Source organism: Necator americanus, chromosome X, assembly GCF_031761385.1.
Source record: "Necator americanus strain Aroian chromosome X, whole genome shotgun sequence".
Taxonomy (NCBI): Eukaryota; Metazoa; Nematoda; class Chromadorea; order Rhabditida; family Ancylostomatidae; genus Necator; species Necator americanus.
In genome coordinates this window covers 27,183,753-27,202,340 of record NC_087376.1, presented here as the reverse complement: position 1 = coordinate 27,202,340, position 18,588 = coordinate 27,183,753, and the positions used below count along the sequence as shown (strand labels likewise).

General features: G+C 39.7%; 3 protein-coding genes across 6 annotated transcripts; 2 read left to right on the top strand and 1 right to left on the bottom strand.

The window, feature by feature from the left end:
• Nucleotides 1-192: 192 nt before the first annotated feature.
• Nucleotides 193-1,258, bottom strand: RB195_025671 (uncharacterized protein; the record flags this gene model as incomplete). Of its 2 annotated transcripts, none has more annotated exons than XM_064213910.1 (5): nt 193-285; nt 392-540; nt 638-770; nt 861-998; nt 1,229-1,258. In XM_064213910.1, the coding sequence occupies 5 exons, from the start codon at nt 1,256-1,258 to the stop codon at nt 193-195; spliced, it is 543 nt and encodes a 180-aa protein (XP_064069791.1). The 2 variants fall into 2 exon arrangements, with proteins under 2 accessions (XP_064069791.1, XP_013305680.1); XM_013450226.1 differs by having other exon boundaries at nt 1,256-1,258.
• Nucleotides 1,259-2,909: 1,651 nt separating this feature from the next.
• RB195_025670 (uncharacterized protein) lies at nt 2,910-4,114 on the top strand (the record flags this gene model as incomplete). Of its 2 annotated transcripts, none has more annotated exons than XM_013450225.2 (5): nt 2,910-3,011; nt 3,392-3,529; nt 3,615-3,747; nt 3,810-3,958; nt 4,022-4,114. In XM_013450225.2, 5 exons carry the CDS (start codon nt 2,910-2,912, stop codon nt 4,112-4,114), a joined length of 615 nt encoding a protein of 204 aa, XP_013305679.2. The 2 variants fall into 2 exon arrangements, with proteins under 2 accessions (XP_013305679.2, XP_064069790.1); XM_064213909.1 differs by lacking the exon at nt 2,910-3,011 and adding an exon at nt 3,314-3,316.
• Nucleotides 4,115-9,027: 4,913 nt separating this feature from the next.
• Nucleotides 9,028-17,843, top strand: RB195_025669 (uncharacterized protein; the record flags this gene model as incomplete). 2 transcript variants are annotated; one of them, XM_064213908.1, is made up of 10 exons in its annotated part: nt 14,281-14,349; nt 14,472-14,557; nt 14,704-14,824; nt 15,350-15,452; nt 15,526-15,678; nt 16,589-16,725; nt 16,788-16,826; nt 17,317-17,395; nt 17,450-17,458; nt 17,794-17,843. In XM_064213908.1, 10 exons carry the CDS (start codon nt 14,281-14,283, stop codon nt 17,841-17,843), a joined length of 846 nt encoding a protein of 281 aa, XP_064069789.1. The 2 variants fall into 2 exon arrangements, with proteins under 2 accessions (XP_013305678.2, XP_064069789.1); XM_013450224.2 differs by lacking the exons at nt 17,450-17,458; nt 17,794-17,843 and adding an exon at nt 9,028-9,075 and having other exon boundaries at nt 14,278-14,349; nt 17,317-17,433.
• Between the last annotated feature and the right edge of the window lie 745 nt (nt 17,844-18,588).

The window sequence follows — 18,588 nt, the reverse complement described above, 5'->3', positions numbered from 1 at the left end:
CTATCCGAAGCACGGAAAGGCGGGCAGGATATTATGGATTAGATGCGCGGAATGAAACGAAACAACGCGATGCGACCGCGAGTGCGCCCTACAGGGCAAGCTGACGCAACGATCTGTCGACGAATCATCGTCGCATTGCGCCCGCTTGCGTCGCTCCCACAGCGACTGGAACTGGTGATGAGCAGCAGTAGTTCATGCAGCGGCGAGTTCGTCTTGAGCACCGGTTGTGATGAGATGAGCGAAGGCCTTGTAGTCAACTTCACCGTTTTCGATTGGAGGTTTTCCCTAAATTTAATTCATCCGGATAGTTGCAGCAGCATAGCAAAACGATCCTTCTCAAAATATTGCCGTTATGAACTGAAAAAAATTAATGGCGAAGCTGCGAACACACCTTGTACATGGCCTTGATTTCATCCTCATCGAGAGGTTCTCCTCTCTTATTTTGAAGTATCTTTAACAAATCCTCCTCCTTTAGCTTTCCGGTCTCCTTCTTGTCGAACATTGCAAACGCACCAATAATCGTAGCCTCAGGGTCAGTTCCTGGATGCAACCGGTTTCAAATCCTCACATTTTTGTTTGGATACAATAAAAGACAATTACAAATGCATACTTGAAATGCATACAACCAACAGTTTACCTGTCAATCGTTCTCCGAACAGCGTCAAGAAGACGGTGAAGTTAATTGGTCCAGGAGCTTCCTTGATCATGTCCTCGATTTGTTTATCAGAGGCGATTTGACCCATTGTAGCGTATAGATCCTTGAGATCTCCCTGAAAGCTCGTCGTTCAATTTTTGGAACAGCTCTTTCTATATCGGAGATAATACGAACGACATGAATTAACTTGACAGCAACCTCTGACCTTATCAATGATCCCGTCCTTGTTTTGATCCATAATACCGAAGGCTTCTTTGAATTCATTGATGGTCTTCTGGTCGAATTGAGCGACCTCCGATCCGGATCTGGCCTTCTTGCTTGACTTCTTCTTGGCGGCCTTCGACTGTAATTATGAGGTTTTGATAGAAATTCGAATCATATGCGAATTCCTCCGAATTTTCACCAGAGCTTCATCCTTGCAATTAAGGTTGTGTATTTGTACTCTAATAAAATTTAATTAGAAATAGTAAACCAAAGTAACGTATTTCACTGCCACTGTTTGTAATTTTGGTAACGCAAAGATTACTTCAATAATATCCATCCGTATTTCTACAACTGAAATCCCTAGCATACATCGAACGATATGCTAATGAGACTCACCATCCTGTGTGACTGTCAGTAGCTGAGAGTGAGTTGCGGCGGCAGGCCCGATCCCAGTTACACCACGGGGGCTCCGAGGCTATTTTAGCTGTGATTCTCAACAACTTTACAGCATCGCCCCGCCCTCGGACGCCTACGGTCCCTCAACGCGCGCGACGGCATACGGATAGATCATTGCGATTTTGTTGCGTCACGATTCACTCGTCATTACGCGAGCTCTTGGAAGATAACTCTTTGCGATCACACGCGTGCTTTTCTCGGTTGCAATCTTTTGAGATCCGATCTGTGTAATTTTTTTTTCTGTTTCTACCTTCTAGAACATTTTAATTCATCCCCCAAGAACTTGACCCAAACAAAATCTAAAAAAAAACATATCTCTTCCCCGTTCATATGGATTTTCAATTTCCTACAAGTCTCTTCAGCTCTTACAGCATAAAAAAAATCACTCAGCTCCTTCCATCTTCAATATTTCCCTTCAAATTCAGCTTATAGTAGCGATCAAATGGATCAAAAGTCTTAAATGTTTTCTGAAGTTGTAAGTTCCGGAACGATGATAAAACTCCGCTTTGGTCCGAGGATGATAACAAGAATCTCACCGATCCACGACCACTTTGATAAATGTCCTACAGAACGTGTTATTCTGTTTCTGTTTACCGTTAGATTGGAGATAACTCACTGCAACTACTAGATCCTAAGTCCTCAGATTTCATTCAATAGCGGCATGCTAAAGCTTGGTATATTCTGACTTCAATATTTTCTTCAAGTGACAGTAATTTAATCTTGGTTTCGTATTTATACTAAGCTAAAGTTCAAGAACAGCATCCGTGAATTGTAAATCGGGTATTTCAAGTACAGCGTCTCGAAATATTCCTGGAAAGAGGGAAGATTTTTGAGAAAACTTTTTTAATTTTGAGGGTCAGTGAATCTGTTGTTCTCCACAATTTTCGAGCAGCAGTTAAGTGTTGTAAAAGCAGACGTCGGAGTTCAAAAATATCTAAAGTGCCCTTTTCACGCAGAATCCATTGATATTTGTTTTCACCCAGCATAAGAAATGACTTTTTAACAAACGAGCGAAATTCTCTAGTTCCTCCGGAAGCAGAAGCGTAATCCTGTTTTTTTCTAACCGTAACATTGGCAATAGTCCAAGTACACATTACACACTTTTGTTCGATAACCCATACCACCCCCGGACTAAAAAATTCCTAGAAAGAACATTCCGTGGAATGTGAGAAAAATCAGCTTTTTGTTCATTTGGAGGGACAGCACGTCGGGAACATATTTACGCTCAAGTGCGACCTGTCACGTAGATCCAGATCTTAATATTTAAGTTTTCTCAGTTCTTATACGAAAAATTTAGCTCAAATCCTCCTTTTTTTACATAGTATCGTTCACTACCTCTGATTGAACAAATCTTTAGCTTTAGAGTTAAAAGGTAGAATTTTTTTTTTGTCTTTATAAACGTTTCCTGAACATTCATTCCAACTTTTTCCAAAACTCCAAGTCAAATATTCACGAAGTGTCTACGATGTTTTATAATACGTTTACGTGCAAGTATATTTCTTAGGCAGATCTCCAAGTTCTATTAAAGGAGGAAAAGAGGAGTACATTCTAGGTATTTCATCTAGGGGATTTTTCCACAGTTTTTTGCTTGCTAATGCTTCCCAAGAGAGACACAGAGAACCTTTTCACAGTACAAACGCATGCTCATGATTGTTCACTTGCCCAAAGGACGAAGTTCGGAGCTGCCGCGGATTCCGTATGTTTGCGGATTCCGGTTATCTCAGCGGGCAAAAATTGGAGGGTGTTACAGCGCACTCCAGCCACCTCTCGGACGGTCTCAAGCTCTCCTCTCCCTCTGCACACGTTCAAATCATCATTGATTAGCTTCCAGCAATCGCTTAGCTGCAGCCCAGAGAGATCGTCTGTTTTTCGAACGCTCGCTGACTCTGCTCTCAATACTACGATGCTTTTTATCTAGTCACTCAATTGATAATCAATAATCATAGTAAATAGTTCATTTCAGGCTCTCCCGCTTGGTAGCAAACCACACAATCCAGAATGGTGAGCAGCCATAAACTCTTCCAACTATTCTCTTACATGTCTGTCAAAACTGTCCGTGATATTCCACGTTTTCAGTCGAAGGCAGCCAAGAAGAAGTCAAGCAAGAAGGCTAGATCCGGATCTGAAGTCGCCCAATTCGATCAGAAAACCATCAATGAATTCAAGGAAGCCTTCGGTATCATGGATCAAAACAAGGATGGGATTATTGACAAGGTAAGTGTGTATATGTCTAATTGACCAGTACGGAAAAATATTGTCTTCGTAGATGAAAATGAAAATGAAAAATGAGCTTATTCAGGGTGATCTCAAAGACTTGTACGCCACAATGGGGCAGATCGCGTCCGAAAAACAAATCGAGGACATGATCAAGGAAGCCCCTGGACCAATCAACTTCACCGTCTTCTTGACGCTGTTCGGAGAGCGATTGACAGGTTCGTTGCTAGCAACGGTGTTGTTGACCTATGTAGTAACATCCACGATTATTGGGATTAAGGAACTGATCCTGAAGCCACTATTGTTGGGGCATTCGCAATGTTCGACAAGAAGGACTGTGGAAAGATCAAGGAGGATGAATTGATAAAAATCCTCCAAAACAAGCGAGGAGAGCCCCTTGATGAGGATGAGGTCAAGGCCATGTACAAGGTATATTACGATTCGATAAATTCCTCAACTTCGTATTTTCATTATTTTGATTTTTTTTTCCAGGGAAAACCTCCAATTGAGAACGGTGAAGTCGACTACAAGGCATTCGCTCATCTCATCACCACCGGTGCTCAAGACGAACTTGCAGCCGCATAAATTTTCATTTCTATTCATCATCGAGAATATCACTAATAATGCCAGTCTACTCCTCAAAATTCAAAAATCATATAGAGAAAGAGACCGATTTGCATTAAACAAAACTCGCCGTTGCTGAATAAAGCTGATTGTTTTATATTCTGAAATAAATTGTATAGAATATGACGTAATTGGACAACACGTATACGGTATGAGATGGACACCAGTGGTTCAAGGAGTATCCATGGGTCAATTATTATCATAATACAGAACATTGGATGACATACGAGAAGTAACAAAAACTTTCCTAATTTGTACTCAGTAGATCTACATTATTTAAGATGTAGGACTACTAGCATTTGATTATTGATTGGATCCATGTGTCCAGTACACTTCTACAGAAAGAACCTAGAAGCGTTGAAAAAAATCTAGAGAGACACGAGTATGCTTGGTGTTGACAAATCCCTTTAGGATATGCCAGTGCGTTCGGACTTAATCCACAATCGAAGACATTCATGAGCGAAGGTGCGGGCTATGCAGTCACCTACAGCGCCCAACCTATTTATCGTGTGAAGCTTATTAAATTTTCGCACAAATCTTCTAAACGATTTATCAAACTCTTATTGATGAAAACGGTGGGTGTAGCATAGTCGGTAGGAGGTTCCGGTGTGACTTCTCGATCGAGTGATGGTTCAAAACGACTCTGATGCCAGCCAAGCTCCTCAACCCACCGAATTCGACGAATTGGTACCAAACTTATTTGGGAGAATGAAAATGCTGACCTGACACATCGGGTACCCACCGCAAGGCATTGTATAGGGCAGACACGTGTTCGTGAACCCCAAACCATTTTGAAATGAGGTGATCTCGTTGGTGCATCCCAATCGGATCGGTTAACGCCATACACTCTGAGCTTTATCCTCTATTGATGAAAGAATTAACAGGCTTTGGTTGATGTCGAACCACCTACTGGGCAGAAGAAGCTGCGACCCCTTACCACTCCGATACACCCACCGTAGCTCTCAATACGCCCTGAAGCTATCTCTAAAAAAGTGCTGTGATTTGATGTAGATATTTTCCCAGCTAAACACTTTACTAGCACTCTTTTTCGAAAGCAAAGCAATAATTTTTCTATTGGAATCTTCCATTGAAAGATAAAGAGACGAAATTCCTTGAAGTGAGGGCACAACTGAAATAAATGTTACAGTTATTTATTATTAGTTATTAGTCATATATTTTAGTCGTGTCCTCATTTTAAGAATTTCGTCGCCCTATCTTTCAAAGGAGCGAGGCAGCTGTGGTGTAGTGGTTAGAGGTTCGAATCCGCCCTAGTGCTCACCAAGCCTTTCATCCCTCGATGTCGATTAATTGGTACCAGACTTGTCTGGGAGGATAAAAACACTGACGTGACACATCGGCTAGCCCCCGTAATTCATTGTATAAGCCAGTTACACGTTCGTAAACCTCAAACGATTCTGAATTGAAGTGAACGTGGGGGCGCATCCCAAGCGGATTGATTAACGCCAGGAACTTTAACTTTATCTTTTATTTTTCAAAGGTAGATTCCAGCAGGAAAAATAGTGCTCTGCATTCAAAGAACAGGTCTAGTAAAATACTTAAGACGAAATCCATTTATATACAAAAGTAATACAGAAGTTCGAAGACGCAGTTGCCTGCTGCTCATCTGAAGGGTACTCAGTACAACGTCTTTTTTACGCAGAGTCACACATCTACTCTGACTTTCAAAGCGTATGTTAGATCTAGAGTTTATAACCTTGAGTGGCAGGAGCCTTAGTTGAATATGCAATTAATTAGGTGTTGCGTTTTATTTTAAACCAGTCTGAACGTCCGGCTAAAGCCGGACTTCAGACTTTCTGTGGCGTTCGCTTCGCTCCCCTTCACTGATCAACGAAAATCAATATTAGTGCTCTTTTCTGTGAAATTAGACTTGTGCATCTCTGGCGATCTTTCTCCATCTTTTTTTATTATAAATAAAGGCAAAAGATGTCATATTTTTCTTTCTAACTGCATCATTTCTACATTTGGAGAATATTCAAACTTTAGCTTCAAACACTCCGTCGATTCCAGTATAATGTATACACACTTTGGAAGTATTTCTCGAAATTTGGGTTTTCCTCCTGCTACCCTCCATGCACTATCAATGAATGATGTTTCAGCACAAAATGACGTGAAAGACGTTATCCTACAGATAACGATAACGTTCTACGTCAGATCATGTAAACTGCTCGCTACTATTTAAGTAGCCGTTTGGATGCATCTTCCACTTTCTGAGGAAGGCATGCTACCATCTTAAGGCGAACGGAGAAAGAAATAGACACGCTTAGGAGTGATAATGTTGAAAAGCAACGCGCTCAGTGGCCATAGCTATGAGCCATCCCATTTACCTTTTGTGACATGCACACGAAGTCATTGCGCGCCATTTTGATGCCACGGGACCCGCCTCTCCCCATTTTGTGGCGATCCGACGCCGGTGGATCCGTCACACCCCGTTTTATAGCTTTCTGGAGCCGGCGCGCCAACCCGACGCCGGTGGACCCGTCGCACCCCCTTCTATAGGTATCTAGCGCCGGTGGATCCGTCGCACCCCTTTTTATAGCTACTTGGCGTCGCCATGCCAGTCCGATGCCGGTGGACCCGTCGCACCCATTTCTCTAGGTATATAACTCCGGTGGACCCGTTGCACCCCTTCTATTGTTATCTAGCGCCGGCTCACCAATCCGGCGCCGCTGGACCCGTCGCAACTCATTTTATAGCCATCTGACGCCGGGTGGAACCGTCGCACCCCCTTTTTTAATTTCGTGACACACACACACACACACACACACCACACACACACACACACACACACACACACACACACACACACACACACACACACACACACACACACACACACACACACACACACACACACACACACACACACACACACACACCACGGACTAAGCTCGTTATTATATATCATGATACTTTGCTTGTCGGAATAATTATCATCTTCTTTTGCATCATAATGTCGAATAAACAAAAAGTTCAGTAAGCAACAAACTATAAATTGTATGGATAGTAATGTCGGTTTATCATCAATATACATACATGACGCGAGGAAGTGGTATTTAACCAAATAATCAAAGAAAACATGTCAATGATCAACGTTTATTACGGGAAATTTAGTCGGGAGTGCGGAAAATCCAAATCGAACGCATTTTCTCCGATAGCTTGTCCGATTGGAGGTGAATCAAAATTAGCTACTACCACTATCCTAATGTTTAAATATGCTACACTAGCTATACTAATATATATTATACTATGTTTGGATAAACTTTCCTAATATCTAAATATACTAAAATTAGAAAGAAATACTTGACCTACTAATGATTGAAATAAACTGAATTTTATGAGATATCTATTAATACCACGTAAATTATCAAAAATTGAGAAAAAAAACTCAGTGGTTTTTGTAGAAGAAAATATATACTTTATTAGTTCAAGTGACTGACGCATCGGTGGGTCTCAAAAATTTAGAACATCAATGAGCCACAAATGAAGAACTGAGCGGTCAGATGATGTGAGAATTAGCGGCAAAGCTGCTACTACCAGTGAAACACAATTTGTAACCGATGAAGTCGTGCTGTTGAGTTCTCAAATAATCAGAATGAAAATCTTAATCGTTAGAAAGTTGTCGAAATGAAAAAAGGAAGGGCTGTAGCTTAAGTCCATATGAACTTTGAAATCAAGAATGTCAAGTTATCACAGTGTTCGAAGAAACCTATGTACTTGCATTCGATGTCATCTAAACGAAGATCTCCTGAGAAAGGTAAAGTTATACTTTGATTTTTTTCTTTACTATTAAATTCTTGGAATCACCAGTTAACAAATCTAATTCAAAAATTCGAGAAGAATTTTTGTCTGAATTTTCACTCACATTCTCCAGAATTGTTGATATTCACTCAATTAGAACAAGTTGGAGAACTCAAATTTTGTTCATGCACAAAGTTGAACGTCTACTGTTTCGTTTCATTTCTGAACCTCCTTGAAAAGAATTCAAGGAATTCAATACATTTTTTAATTGATACTACTTTAGACTTTTTTGTTTTACGACTCACTAAAGAGGGCGTTTAACTGTTAGCGCTACATGGTAGCAAACGGTGCTTTGCATACAAGAAAGTGGCTTCTCTATAATGTGCAATGACTTTGCAGACACGGGGGAAAACGAATCATGACAGTACCAACAGTTTTACAATTGACAATTTCGTGGTAATAAGTTTTGTTTTGATAAATATCATATATATTGGATAATTGCATAAGCCCCTACCCGATTCTCAAGCATAGATTTCATTAAAACGTGCGGCGTGACTGAACTCAGAATTTCCGTTTGCTTTTTTGCATGCACTGAATCGTTTGGGGTGCTTTAAAGGCAATCTGAGGTGGTGCGAGTTTCAGGTGGAGAGCTCCTATACGGGGTCGTAGATTATGAAGAGGAGGGTGTTCCCATCCATTTCTTCCTAATTACTGTAAAAAACGGCCCGGAAGATGCGGCGCATGCACAAGAGTGGGCTCCAATCGAACTCGTTGTAGAAAATAGCGCGTCGGAACGCTCGAAGTCGTATCTTTCGGGCCGTTTTTTACGACAATTAGGAAGAAATGAACGGAATCACCCCCTTCTCTATAATCTACGATCCCATATACGAATATTCCACCTGAAATTCGCACCACCTTAGATCCGTGAGGTGATGCCTTTAAAGGAGAACTGAAAAGTTCATTTGCGGGATGTAATGCTATACGAAATTCGGAAAGATTTGAGTGTTGGGTCTGCACAAAAAAGACATTTCGAGCGTTTATTTGGACCCTGCTCTTGCTCTCTGGATAAATAAAAACAATTTTAGTAGATTTCGAAATGAGCATTTCACTTTGGAATGTTAACTCTTCGCTCTGGACAGTCTTCTGACAGTGACGACGATATTGTGAGTACCTTGGTGGAAGAAAACCCAAGTATAACAACTGATGTGATTGCTGAGGAGTGGAGAACCGATAACTCGATCGTATTTTGTCGTTTGAAAAAGCTTGTATACGTTTCCAAGCTCAATTTATGGATATCGATTTGTCTGGAAAGAATAACCTCAACTGAATGTGAATATGGTCATTTCTCGCAGATTGCACGAGCTGTGATGGAAAATCCTTCAGCATACATCATACTCCCCAGCTATTCCGTCTCCCGAATATTATCTGTTCCGTTCCTTACAGAACAGTTTGAGTGAAGTCCGAGAAAGCTATCCTGAACCACCTCACAACCTCTTCAAGAAAACCCACGCTCTTTCTTCAGAAATGGAATCCACAACTTTGTAGATCGTTGGAAGACAAATGTAAAGAAATTGGAGGATATTGATGTACTTGACTAATGAAACTATTTTCAAAATTTCACTTGCTGGGGTTCATCTTTGGATCCGGCGCAAACTTGTGCAATCACCTAATACAGAAAATAGAGCGCACCTTCCTCATTAGTCCCTATTTTCGCTAGTATTTAATTAGCCAGCGCTTAATTTATAGCGAAATTTCCGATCTCCGGGTGAACGGGTTACGTTTTTTAATCTCAATGTATAGTCCCCAATGGAGTAGGGCCAGAATCAAGCGTGTGATGGGATTTTTCCATCGAGGAGTCGTAGAAGGAGGAGGTTTCATGGGAAGAATGTCGTAAGGGATGAGCGGTGGGCAGCAGAGCGTGAAGAATAACATGACAAACAGGGCAAAATATTACGTAGTATTAGATAATTACATTTATTATGAAATATTACAATGAATAATACTAAGTCGCTACATAAATTACAAACATTATGTTTAGTTTCAGGCGTAGGACAGTATGGAGCCCCCGCCTTTTTTTTTGAAAATGTACAACGTGTCGAAAATGTAATAATAGGATCACGCAGGTTCGACACCCGGTGAGGCAAATTTTTACAAAAAAGGCAGAATTTTGAAACCACTACTAGAAGAAGAATCTAATTTTACATAGTACTGCGCAGTTAAAAGTGGATTTAATGGAAATTAGTGACCAAAAAGTTCAGATTCTGCGTACATTATTACGTTTGGAAGACCCTGAATAAGCTCGTGATAAGAGGACCAGGAAAAATATGTCAGGTACTTTTCACACACTTACATTTTACATTATTACATTTTATTCAAGATCACACTTCGGAGAGCGAGCAAAAATCGGGATTTTGACCTGTTTTCCCATTTTAGAAAGACGAGACGGTGTTTTAGAAAATCAACCATGTAAGGTTTGCACTGCAACACAATCATATCGCCGTATTTTCCCCTCCCCCTCTAGGCTTTTTGGGATTTATATAGGACAATGATGGGAAAACTGCATTTTTTCCATCTTTGCACCCATTATCTTTGTGGAAAAACGGCGAAGCACTGGAACAAAATCGATCGATAAGAACATCTGATAGAGGAACTCCTCAGCTGCAACATAGTGGAAGGTGATATGCTTCGCACTAAGTTACTTACATTTTACATTTTTACATTTTATTCAAGATCACACTTCGAGGAGCAAGCAAAAGTCGGGATTTTGACCTGTTTTCTCATTTTAGAAAGACGAGACTGTGTTTTAGAAAATCAACCATGTATTAGGAGAGAGCGACTCGAAATCGAAGCGAAGTCTCTATGTGCAAAATTTCTCCTTTCCGGACGTTCAGGTTCTCTCAAAATTTAGATGGGAAAAATGCAAAAAAAAGTCGAAAAATTTGAACATTTGTCCCATCTAAATCCCAAAAAAAACTAAGCCTCAAAAAACAGAGACGTGAGTATTTTGTAGTGCAAACTTCCCCTTACAAAAAGTCACCCAAAGTACTTCTCTAGGTCCTTTTAGCACGAGGTTATTCGCAATCCCCTAGATTTAATAATGTCCACAGAATCTGAGCTTTTTTGGTCATTAAAGGCAGGATACCACGAATCTGACGCAGTGAGTAAAACCGCTGGAGAAGCTAGAGATCGGATGTAGATTGTGGGATCAGGAGTGATTCCACTCATCTCTCCCTAATCGTAAAAAGAAAACGGCGTGAAAGGCCCCGTTTTTCACGACGATTTCAGCTGCAGCGCGCCACCGTCGTACACGCGCTGCGTCCAGCTGCGCAGCTGTCAAAGGGCAGTGAGTTTTCCTCGACTGCCTATTCAAGTAAAACCAATGAAGAGGCTGCTAAGGGGACCAGAACGTATACATAGAAGAGCGTTCTAGCTTTTCTCGTAGGAACTATAGCGGTTCCCACGCTTTTTTTTTTAATAACGATTAGGTAGAGTTGAGTGGAACCCCACCTGATAACGCCATTTACAACACCATCTCTAGTTTCTAACGCGGATTACCTCACCACGTCAGATTCGTGGAATGCTGCCTTTAAATTCCAATAAGTTCACTTTTAGACTACTGAAAACTACGTATAATTGAATTCTTCATCTTTTAGAAGTGATTTCAAGTTTCTAGCTCTTTTGCAAAAATTAAACTCAGCTGAGTGTCAAACCTGCGTCGTCCCACCCTCATATTGTAGGAACAAAATGTTGATTTTTCGGTTTTTTTTCTTCTCTAATTCGACCTATGCATATGACTGTTCTTTTTTATCGCGTTATGTGCTTTAATCAGTATTTTAAAATATTTCATAGATTTTTAACTAAAAATGGAATAGATTAGTAACTGAAATATTTCAGTACCAATATCGTGTACAAGAGGCGAGAGGGTGGTGTCTCATCACCACGCTTGACACTGAGTAGGGCTCTCTCTCCATATATGTCAAACCATATAATAATGCGCTTAGTTCGCTTGTGGTATATACGTGTGTTTGTGTTTCTGTGTTCGAAAATACCTCATAATGATGCAAAATTCGGCGCCGATCAGGTGCCGAATTATCGCAAAACTATGAACTATGCCACTATGTATGTTGGCTTCGATAAGGCAAGTTAGTTTCTGTCATATGTTAGTGAGGGTGAATAAATACTTCCAAATTTGCAAACCATCATGCTATGTAATAACGGACTTATCCTGTCACGTGTGCGTCTTAGTATGTGTGTGTCAGTCACGATATTCCAAAAAGAGAGGGAGACAGGTCCCACGATGTCGGATTGGTGAGCCGGTGCCAGAAAGCTATAGGGTTGGATGGCAGGGGTTCCACTGCTTCGGATTGGTGCGCGGGAGCTCTTACGTGGTACGTTAAAATTGCTTTCTATGGCTCCTTCCCGGCATGTTATGCTGAGGTTGCTGACATCTTTTCTAAAGCTAACATTAAAATCTTTGCTGAGAGAAAAAAGAGGAACTCATACTTTAGATGATGTTCCCAAAATCTGGAGGTTTTAAAGAAATGTAGATGTATAATCAAGTCTGAATGTTCTCCAAATGTGGAACAACCGCGTTTAGGAGGAAAACTATGAAATCTTTCATCTTTGAAATCAGCCTAAATTTTCGAGGGGAAAAATTGAAGAAAGCATTGATAGAAGAAAACAATTCTAATTTTACAGAAAGTGCCACTACTATTAATTTTTATTGATCGGTGAAAGTTATCGAAGCGAACACCACAATAAGCCCGAAGTCCGGCTTTAGTCGGACGTTCAGTCTGGCATATATAGATATAAATATAAATATATGTGCCAGACTGAACACGATATGAAGCACGGTGCAATTTCGTAAGGGGTTGCGCTCGAAGCGGTGGAGAAAGCGGTTGGAATCGGGGTGGGACACGCCGAACTACAGCGAATAATGGTACAACCAAGAGTGCTCCCTCGATCCTAACTGCTACGCTCTAACGCTCTACCTCACCGCTTCAAAAATACTGGGTTTCATTTTGTTTTGACCATGCTGTAGTGGTGACGTGCTGTGTGACGTTGATCCAAGTAGTGAGAATTCAGCAACTTCAGAACGGGAAAAGCGGAGGAGGGTCATTCCGGCATCGATCGAGCAAGTATGCTAACTGTTTGAATTTGCATTCAATTAGATGCAAATTATGGAAAAGTGCACGTTTTCGCTTACAGATCGGAAGCTCTGTTAAAATTTTTCTTTTGTATTCGTTCCATCCCGCGAATTGATTGCAAAACGCTGGAGTAATCGGATTAAAATGAAGCGAACAATAGGCCGTAAACAAGTGCACCTCAAAGGACGAATTCCAAAATACTCCACAACAAACGCCCAACTGTTTTCTTCTTAATGAATTTCAGCTCACGAATATTCCCCCTTCTATGGAAATATTGTCTACTTATTAGTGCAGCAAGTTAAGGAAAAATAAAGTCATTCGGAACTACGAATACGCACTGTAAGAGCAGCTTCCGCGAAACCAGAGATATTCTTTCACTACATAAGCCTGTCGATATCACTTCTCCATAAATATTGGCTCTAAACAACATATCCCTAGCAAAACATAAACTACTTTTATTTGAGAACATTGTGGTGTTTATAACCTACAATACACCAAGCAACAATCACAACGCGCACACTTTTGTGAACTATTGTCGTTGAATAAAAACAAATTGCAAGCCGCATGTTTCATTGCGAATTATCATGCAGGTGAATGGAATGTTTGTTTTAGCAGTTGTTCGGGAAGAGGTGGTAATGATGACACGTTTGTAGAGTCATCTCATCGTCGCTTTTATGATGTCGAATGTTATGTTTGTGTTATTTTTTGGGCCACTGATAACTGTTTAGTGTTCAGATTTTTTTTTAGTTTGTTCCAGTTGCAACTCGCTTGTTCTCAGTCTGTGAATGTGCTTTGCCGATTTGTTTTTTTTTCCTTATTTAGTGAAATTTAATTTTGTCCAATTTTCGTATACACTTTTAGGCCCTACTTTTCACGTACTTTTCGTTGTTTATTAGAAGTTTCTCCTCCACTGGACGTAGTTTATAGTCGCACTATAATAAATAGAATTTACATTTGTTATTTAGGTTGTTCTTGTTTGTTTGTTATCCATGACACTTCTAGAACTATTTGTTTTCTATGAACGGTAATTACAATGCACTTTACAAATATATCTAAATTTTCGAATGGAATTTTCATTCGTTTGAATTCAGTTCTTATCTGCAGCTGTTAACAAAGTTTGTTGCTGCAATTAAGCTGTTTTTCCTTTAACGCGTCTCTGTCTTTTATTTGTCATTGCTCTGTAACCTCCAATTTATAAGCAATCATTGATTTCTTCAGTTAATGGATACCGACGACATTGACAATATGCTCATTCGGCAGCTGTCCTGCTTGGGGACTAGCGACAAGGAGGTTGTGATTTATTGTTTTCAATTTTTTTCAGCTTAAAGTCATATTTTTGTAGTTGTCGTAGTTTTCATGGTCAGTTCTTTCATATATTACCTGCATTGCGTTCAAGAGCTTCCATATCTTAGGTGCTAGTGAAACAGTTTCAAAGCATTCTCGGAGATGTTTCGCTCTCCCCGGAATTATGTGCTTTCTTCCTAGATATGTCAAATTGGTACGTTTCGTTATCTAATGTACTATGCTTTTCTATTTCTTTTTCTCCACATTTATTTCCCTTGTCACTTATTGTCTCAATTATGAAGGTTACTCTTCTCCTTGTTTGCTATGTTGCTTGTGCACTTCCGTTTCTTTTTTTTTCAGGAATCTGCAGGATGCTGTAGGCGCATACTATGATCACGGACATACGAATAATGTCGGTGAAATTGGCCTCGATTTACCTCTCCTCAATATGCAGTTAGTTAAGGACGTCACTATTGGCGAAGTAGGTTTATATGCTTCTTTATGCTCGACCACACTCACATTTACTTTCTCTTTTTCGAAATATTTTGGAAGTAGTTGAGAATTTCACTAGTATACTACTTTTTTCCATCTAATTTTCTATTGCGAGGGAATATGGAGTTATAAAGGGTACCTGAAGTAGTTGTACAGTATTAATTTACTTCTTGAAATCCGCAAATGATTTAATCAAATTCTGCGTTAAATATTTTTTCTTGGATAATATGGTTCCTGAGAGTATTTACTGATGCTCTGAGATAATGTTACATTGATATTAGAATCATGTAATAAAATATTGGGGAAACACTGATCGAAGTGTCGTTCACTTCACTCACCAACTTCATTCATTTTTTTCTGGTGCTATTCTGATTTATTGACTACATCCCGCATTAAAAACCTAACTTTTCTCTGAAGTTTTTTTCGACTTTAATTTTAAAAACCGCTTCTTTGCTTTCACTGTACGCAATTTTCACGCGGCTTTCTATCTCTTTATTTATTACTTTTCCTTCAGGGTGAATCTGTTCCTCCGAAAACACGATTTGTGAAGTCCTGGCGAGTGAAAAATACTGGAGGAGTTCACTGGCCCCAGGGAACTGCTTTGTGCTTTGTGGATGGTAAACCTACTACTATGAATTATTGACTACATTTGTGGACATTATTTGTGTTATTATTTGATATCATACATAGGAACTCCACTTTCGTGTGATCGGCGTGTACCAGTGGCATGTCTTGGTCCAGGAGGTGAAGCAGAACTAACTGTAGAAATGATCAGTCCACCGACTCCAGGGATTTATCAAAGTCGTTGGCAGCTGAATACGCCTCAGAGTGTTCCATTCGGAGGTTAGTAGTTACTGTATGGCATTTAACGAACAATTTCTTTTCCTCTTTGATTTTTGGTGAGCGGCTATTCTCTTTTAGCACTTTGCATTCTTCCGGCTTTTAAAATATTCGTTCGTTCGTTACGTTCTTGCTTCGAAGAAACTCATTAATAACATTCCTGTTCGATAAGTAAAGAAAATATCTTGCTTCAGTTGGATCCATTTAGCTGTACTATCAAAAATTCTTTAATTCCGTTTGGGTTATGTTTTGTTTTATATGAACTTAAGTCATGGTTACTATTCAGTCTTAATGACAGCGTCGTTCTTTTTTTCGGGGGAGTCACAATGCTCAGTACTTCATCGCAACCCCATTCAGGAATTATTTTAGTAAATGATTCGCCTACAATAGTGGGTTTTCTCTTCTACATGCACGGTCTCAACAAGGAAATCATTCGAATGCGGTTCTATCTCTAACCAAACTGGTGGAAATTATGGGGATTAACATTTTTCATGGATAAAGAAGCTATTTAAGTGAAACTAGTTGCGCATCTTTCCTTCTGGCGAGACTATATTTAGATCTCACTCCTTGCACTTTTTGGAGCTTCTACTTAATTTTCGTTTTTTCATATTATTCTTAATTCCAAGTGAAAAATAGATGAATGTGGACGAGGAGGAGCTAGTGCAGTTATGTGCATCTATAGTTTGCTAGTTTTAATATTTGAAAATACGGTTTGATAATGATTTCTTCGGTTTTTAGAACACCTAGTGTTTCCCAACTGTCATTGACCTTTCCATTTTCTTTTACTCACTCGTTGTTAAGGAGAACACCACTGCACTATTTCTGTGGATTGTGTGAGAGATCCTCACTTAGTTTTCTTCGTTGGCTTATTTACATGTTTACAAATGTTATTCAAATGTTGATCGGCTTGCAGAGGCGATTTGGTGTATCATTGCTGTTGATAGCGACGGGATTTTGGATATTACCCAGCAGTTAGCGAGTGCTCCTCTCGGCCGAGCCAACTCACCTACCGGATACAATCCTTTCTCGACTTCATCTCCAATTCAAACTGTATGTCACCACTTTTTTGGCATACGTTCACTATGGAAATGTCTCATTTATGTATTTTTTAGATGGCTGACGATTTTATGGGGATGGATGTCAACGAAAGGGTGAGTTTATTGGATTTAGAATGAGCTTGTTCAAATACGTTACAAACATCTTGCTCCTTTTGTTGTTGATCAGGTCACCACTCTTATTCTTGGACATAATCACGGAATTTTTGTACGATAGACAAGCCCTTCAAAGGGAATAGGCTTGTTTCTGAGGTGTGAAGTACACACTGGAGAAATCAAAAAAAAAGGCAGCCCAAACGGAAGTTTTGTTTTACGTCTCCAATTAAACCTCTCTGTCGATATTCTCAATTAAATGCCCAATGTTTCTTCATGCTTTGAACCTCCTGAAGTAGCTGCCGAAGCTTTAAAGCATTTTAAATCAATCTACCCTCTAGAGAGAGCCCCTTTGCAGACTTTTTTAAAGTTTTTCTTTTAATTTTGGTCCACTAGTTATGACTAGATTTTCGCTTTCCCATGCGACTGTTTCTTTTTTGCAAAAAGAAAACTGTATGACACTTCCTTCGCATATTCTTTTCCCTGTTTTAAGCTAGCCATGCGTCTTGCACACTATGACTGTTCGAGTCCGGTTGCGATTCCACGTGGTGATGGAACTGATGGCCCTCCTTGTACTCCCTGCACACCTCCTCATGAGGAACGAGAGTGATATTTGGCGGAGCTAGATAAACGTGGCAAGTTGTTTATGTTATTTCATCGTTTTTCTCTCTTCATTCAAATTGCGCTGGTGATTTGCTACTCATGTGTTAGATGTCAAACAAAACTATAAAAGTCGATAAAGTTGCTGTTTGGTCATAGATTACCACGATTCTCATTTCCTAGTCAATTTTTTTTTCGTTTGGTTCGACGAATGAATAGATGGCTTGAACTTTCCAGAGGAAAACCTTCCATGAATTGACTTGAAATGGCGAATTTCCAAAATTTTAGCTCTAAAAAAACGCTTAGCATCCAATCCTCCCTAAATGCGACTGAATGAGAGTTGATTTCCTTCACTTGTTTTTTGTTTCAGGTCGAGGTCCTGCCAAATGCTTCTCTTTTCCTTACAACATTTTTGTTTAATCATTTCTTGAAAACAGTGCACATATGTTTCTAGCATTTCTCTTAAGTTGTTTTCTTCTTCCATTTCAAATATAGGAATGCTTTCTTTCAATATGGAATGGCAGTGCAGTAAGTGTAATGTGGTCATTAGCATTTTTATTGCTTTTGTCCCTTTCGTGAATATATGGTTGTCTTTTAATCCGCGGTGTGCTAACAGTGCTACGCTTCGACAACTGCAATGAAGGCACCAAGCAGCTGAATGTTTTTCCTGTTCTATTTTCATCATCTGGTTATTTTCTTAGGTACTACGTAACAACACCAATTTTGTTTGTCGTATATATGCTTGTTGTAAACAACCAAAACTTTCGAATTTTCTCAATATCGAGTCGATTAAGAACGTTCCGTAATATTTTCAAATAACTACCACTTCTTACGATATCTATGTTACGTGGCCGCTTTCAATTTCGGATTCGTCATTTTCGAATAACATTGTTGGTGTTCCCTTGTTTTCATGCATTACGGTTCCAACATTAATTCTAACTAAATCGTTTCCACATTGTTCCATTTCACCGCGTCATTCGATGGCCCATCTTCCTTTTGTCTCAAATTTTGTTATCCTCTTTTGCTAACCGCCAGTGTTTATTATGTGATATGGAACAAAATATTTTGCTGTACCTAACTAATTGACGTCAAATTATTTTGGCGTTTAGTAACGGGTACATATAGTTAGGGTGTTTAAAGTTTTTTTTTCAATGTTGTATAAAGT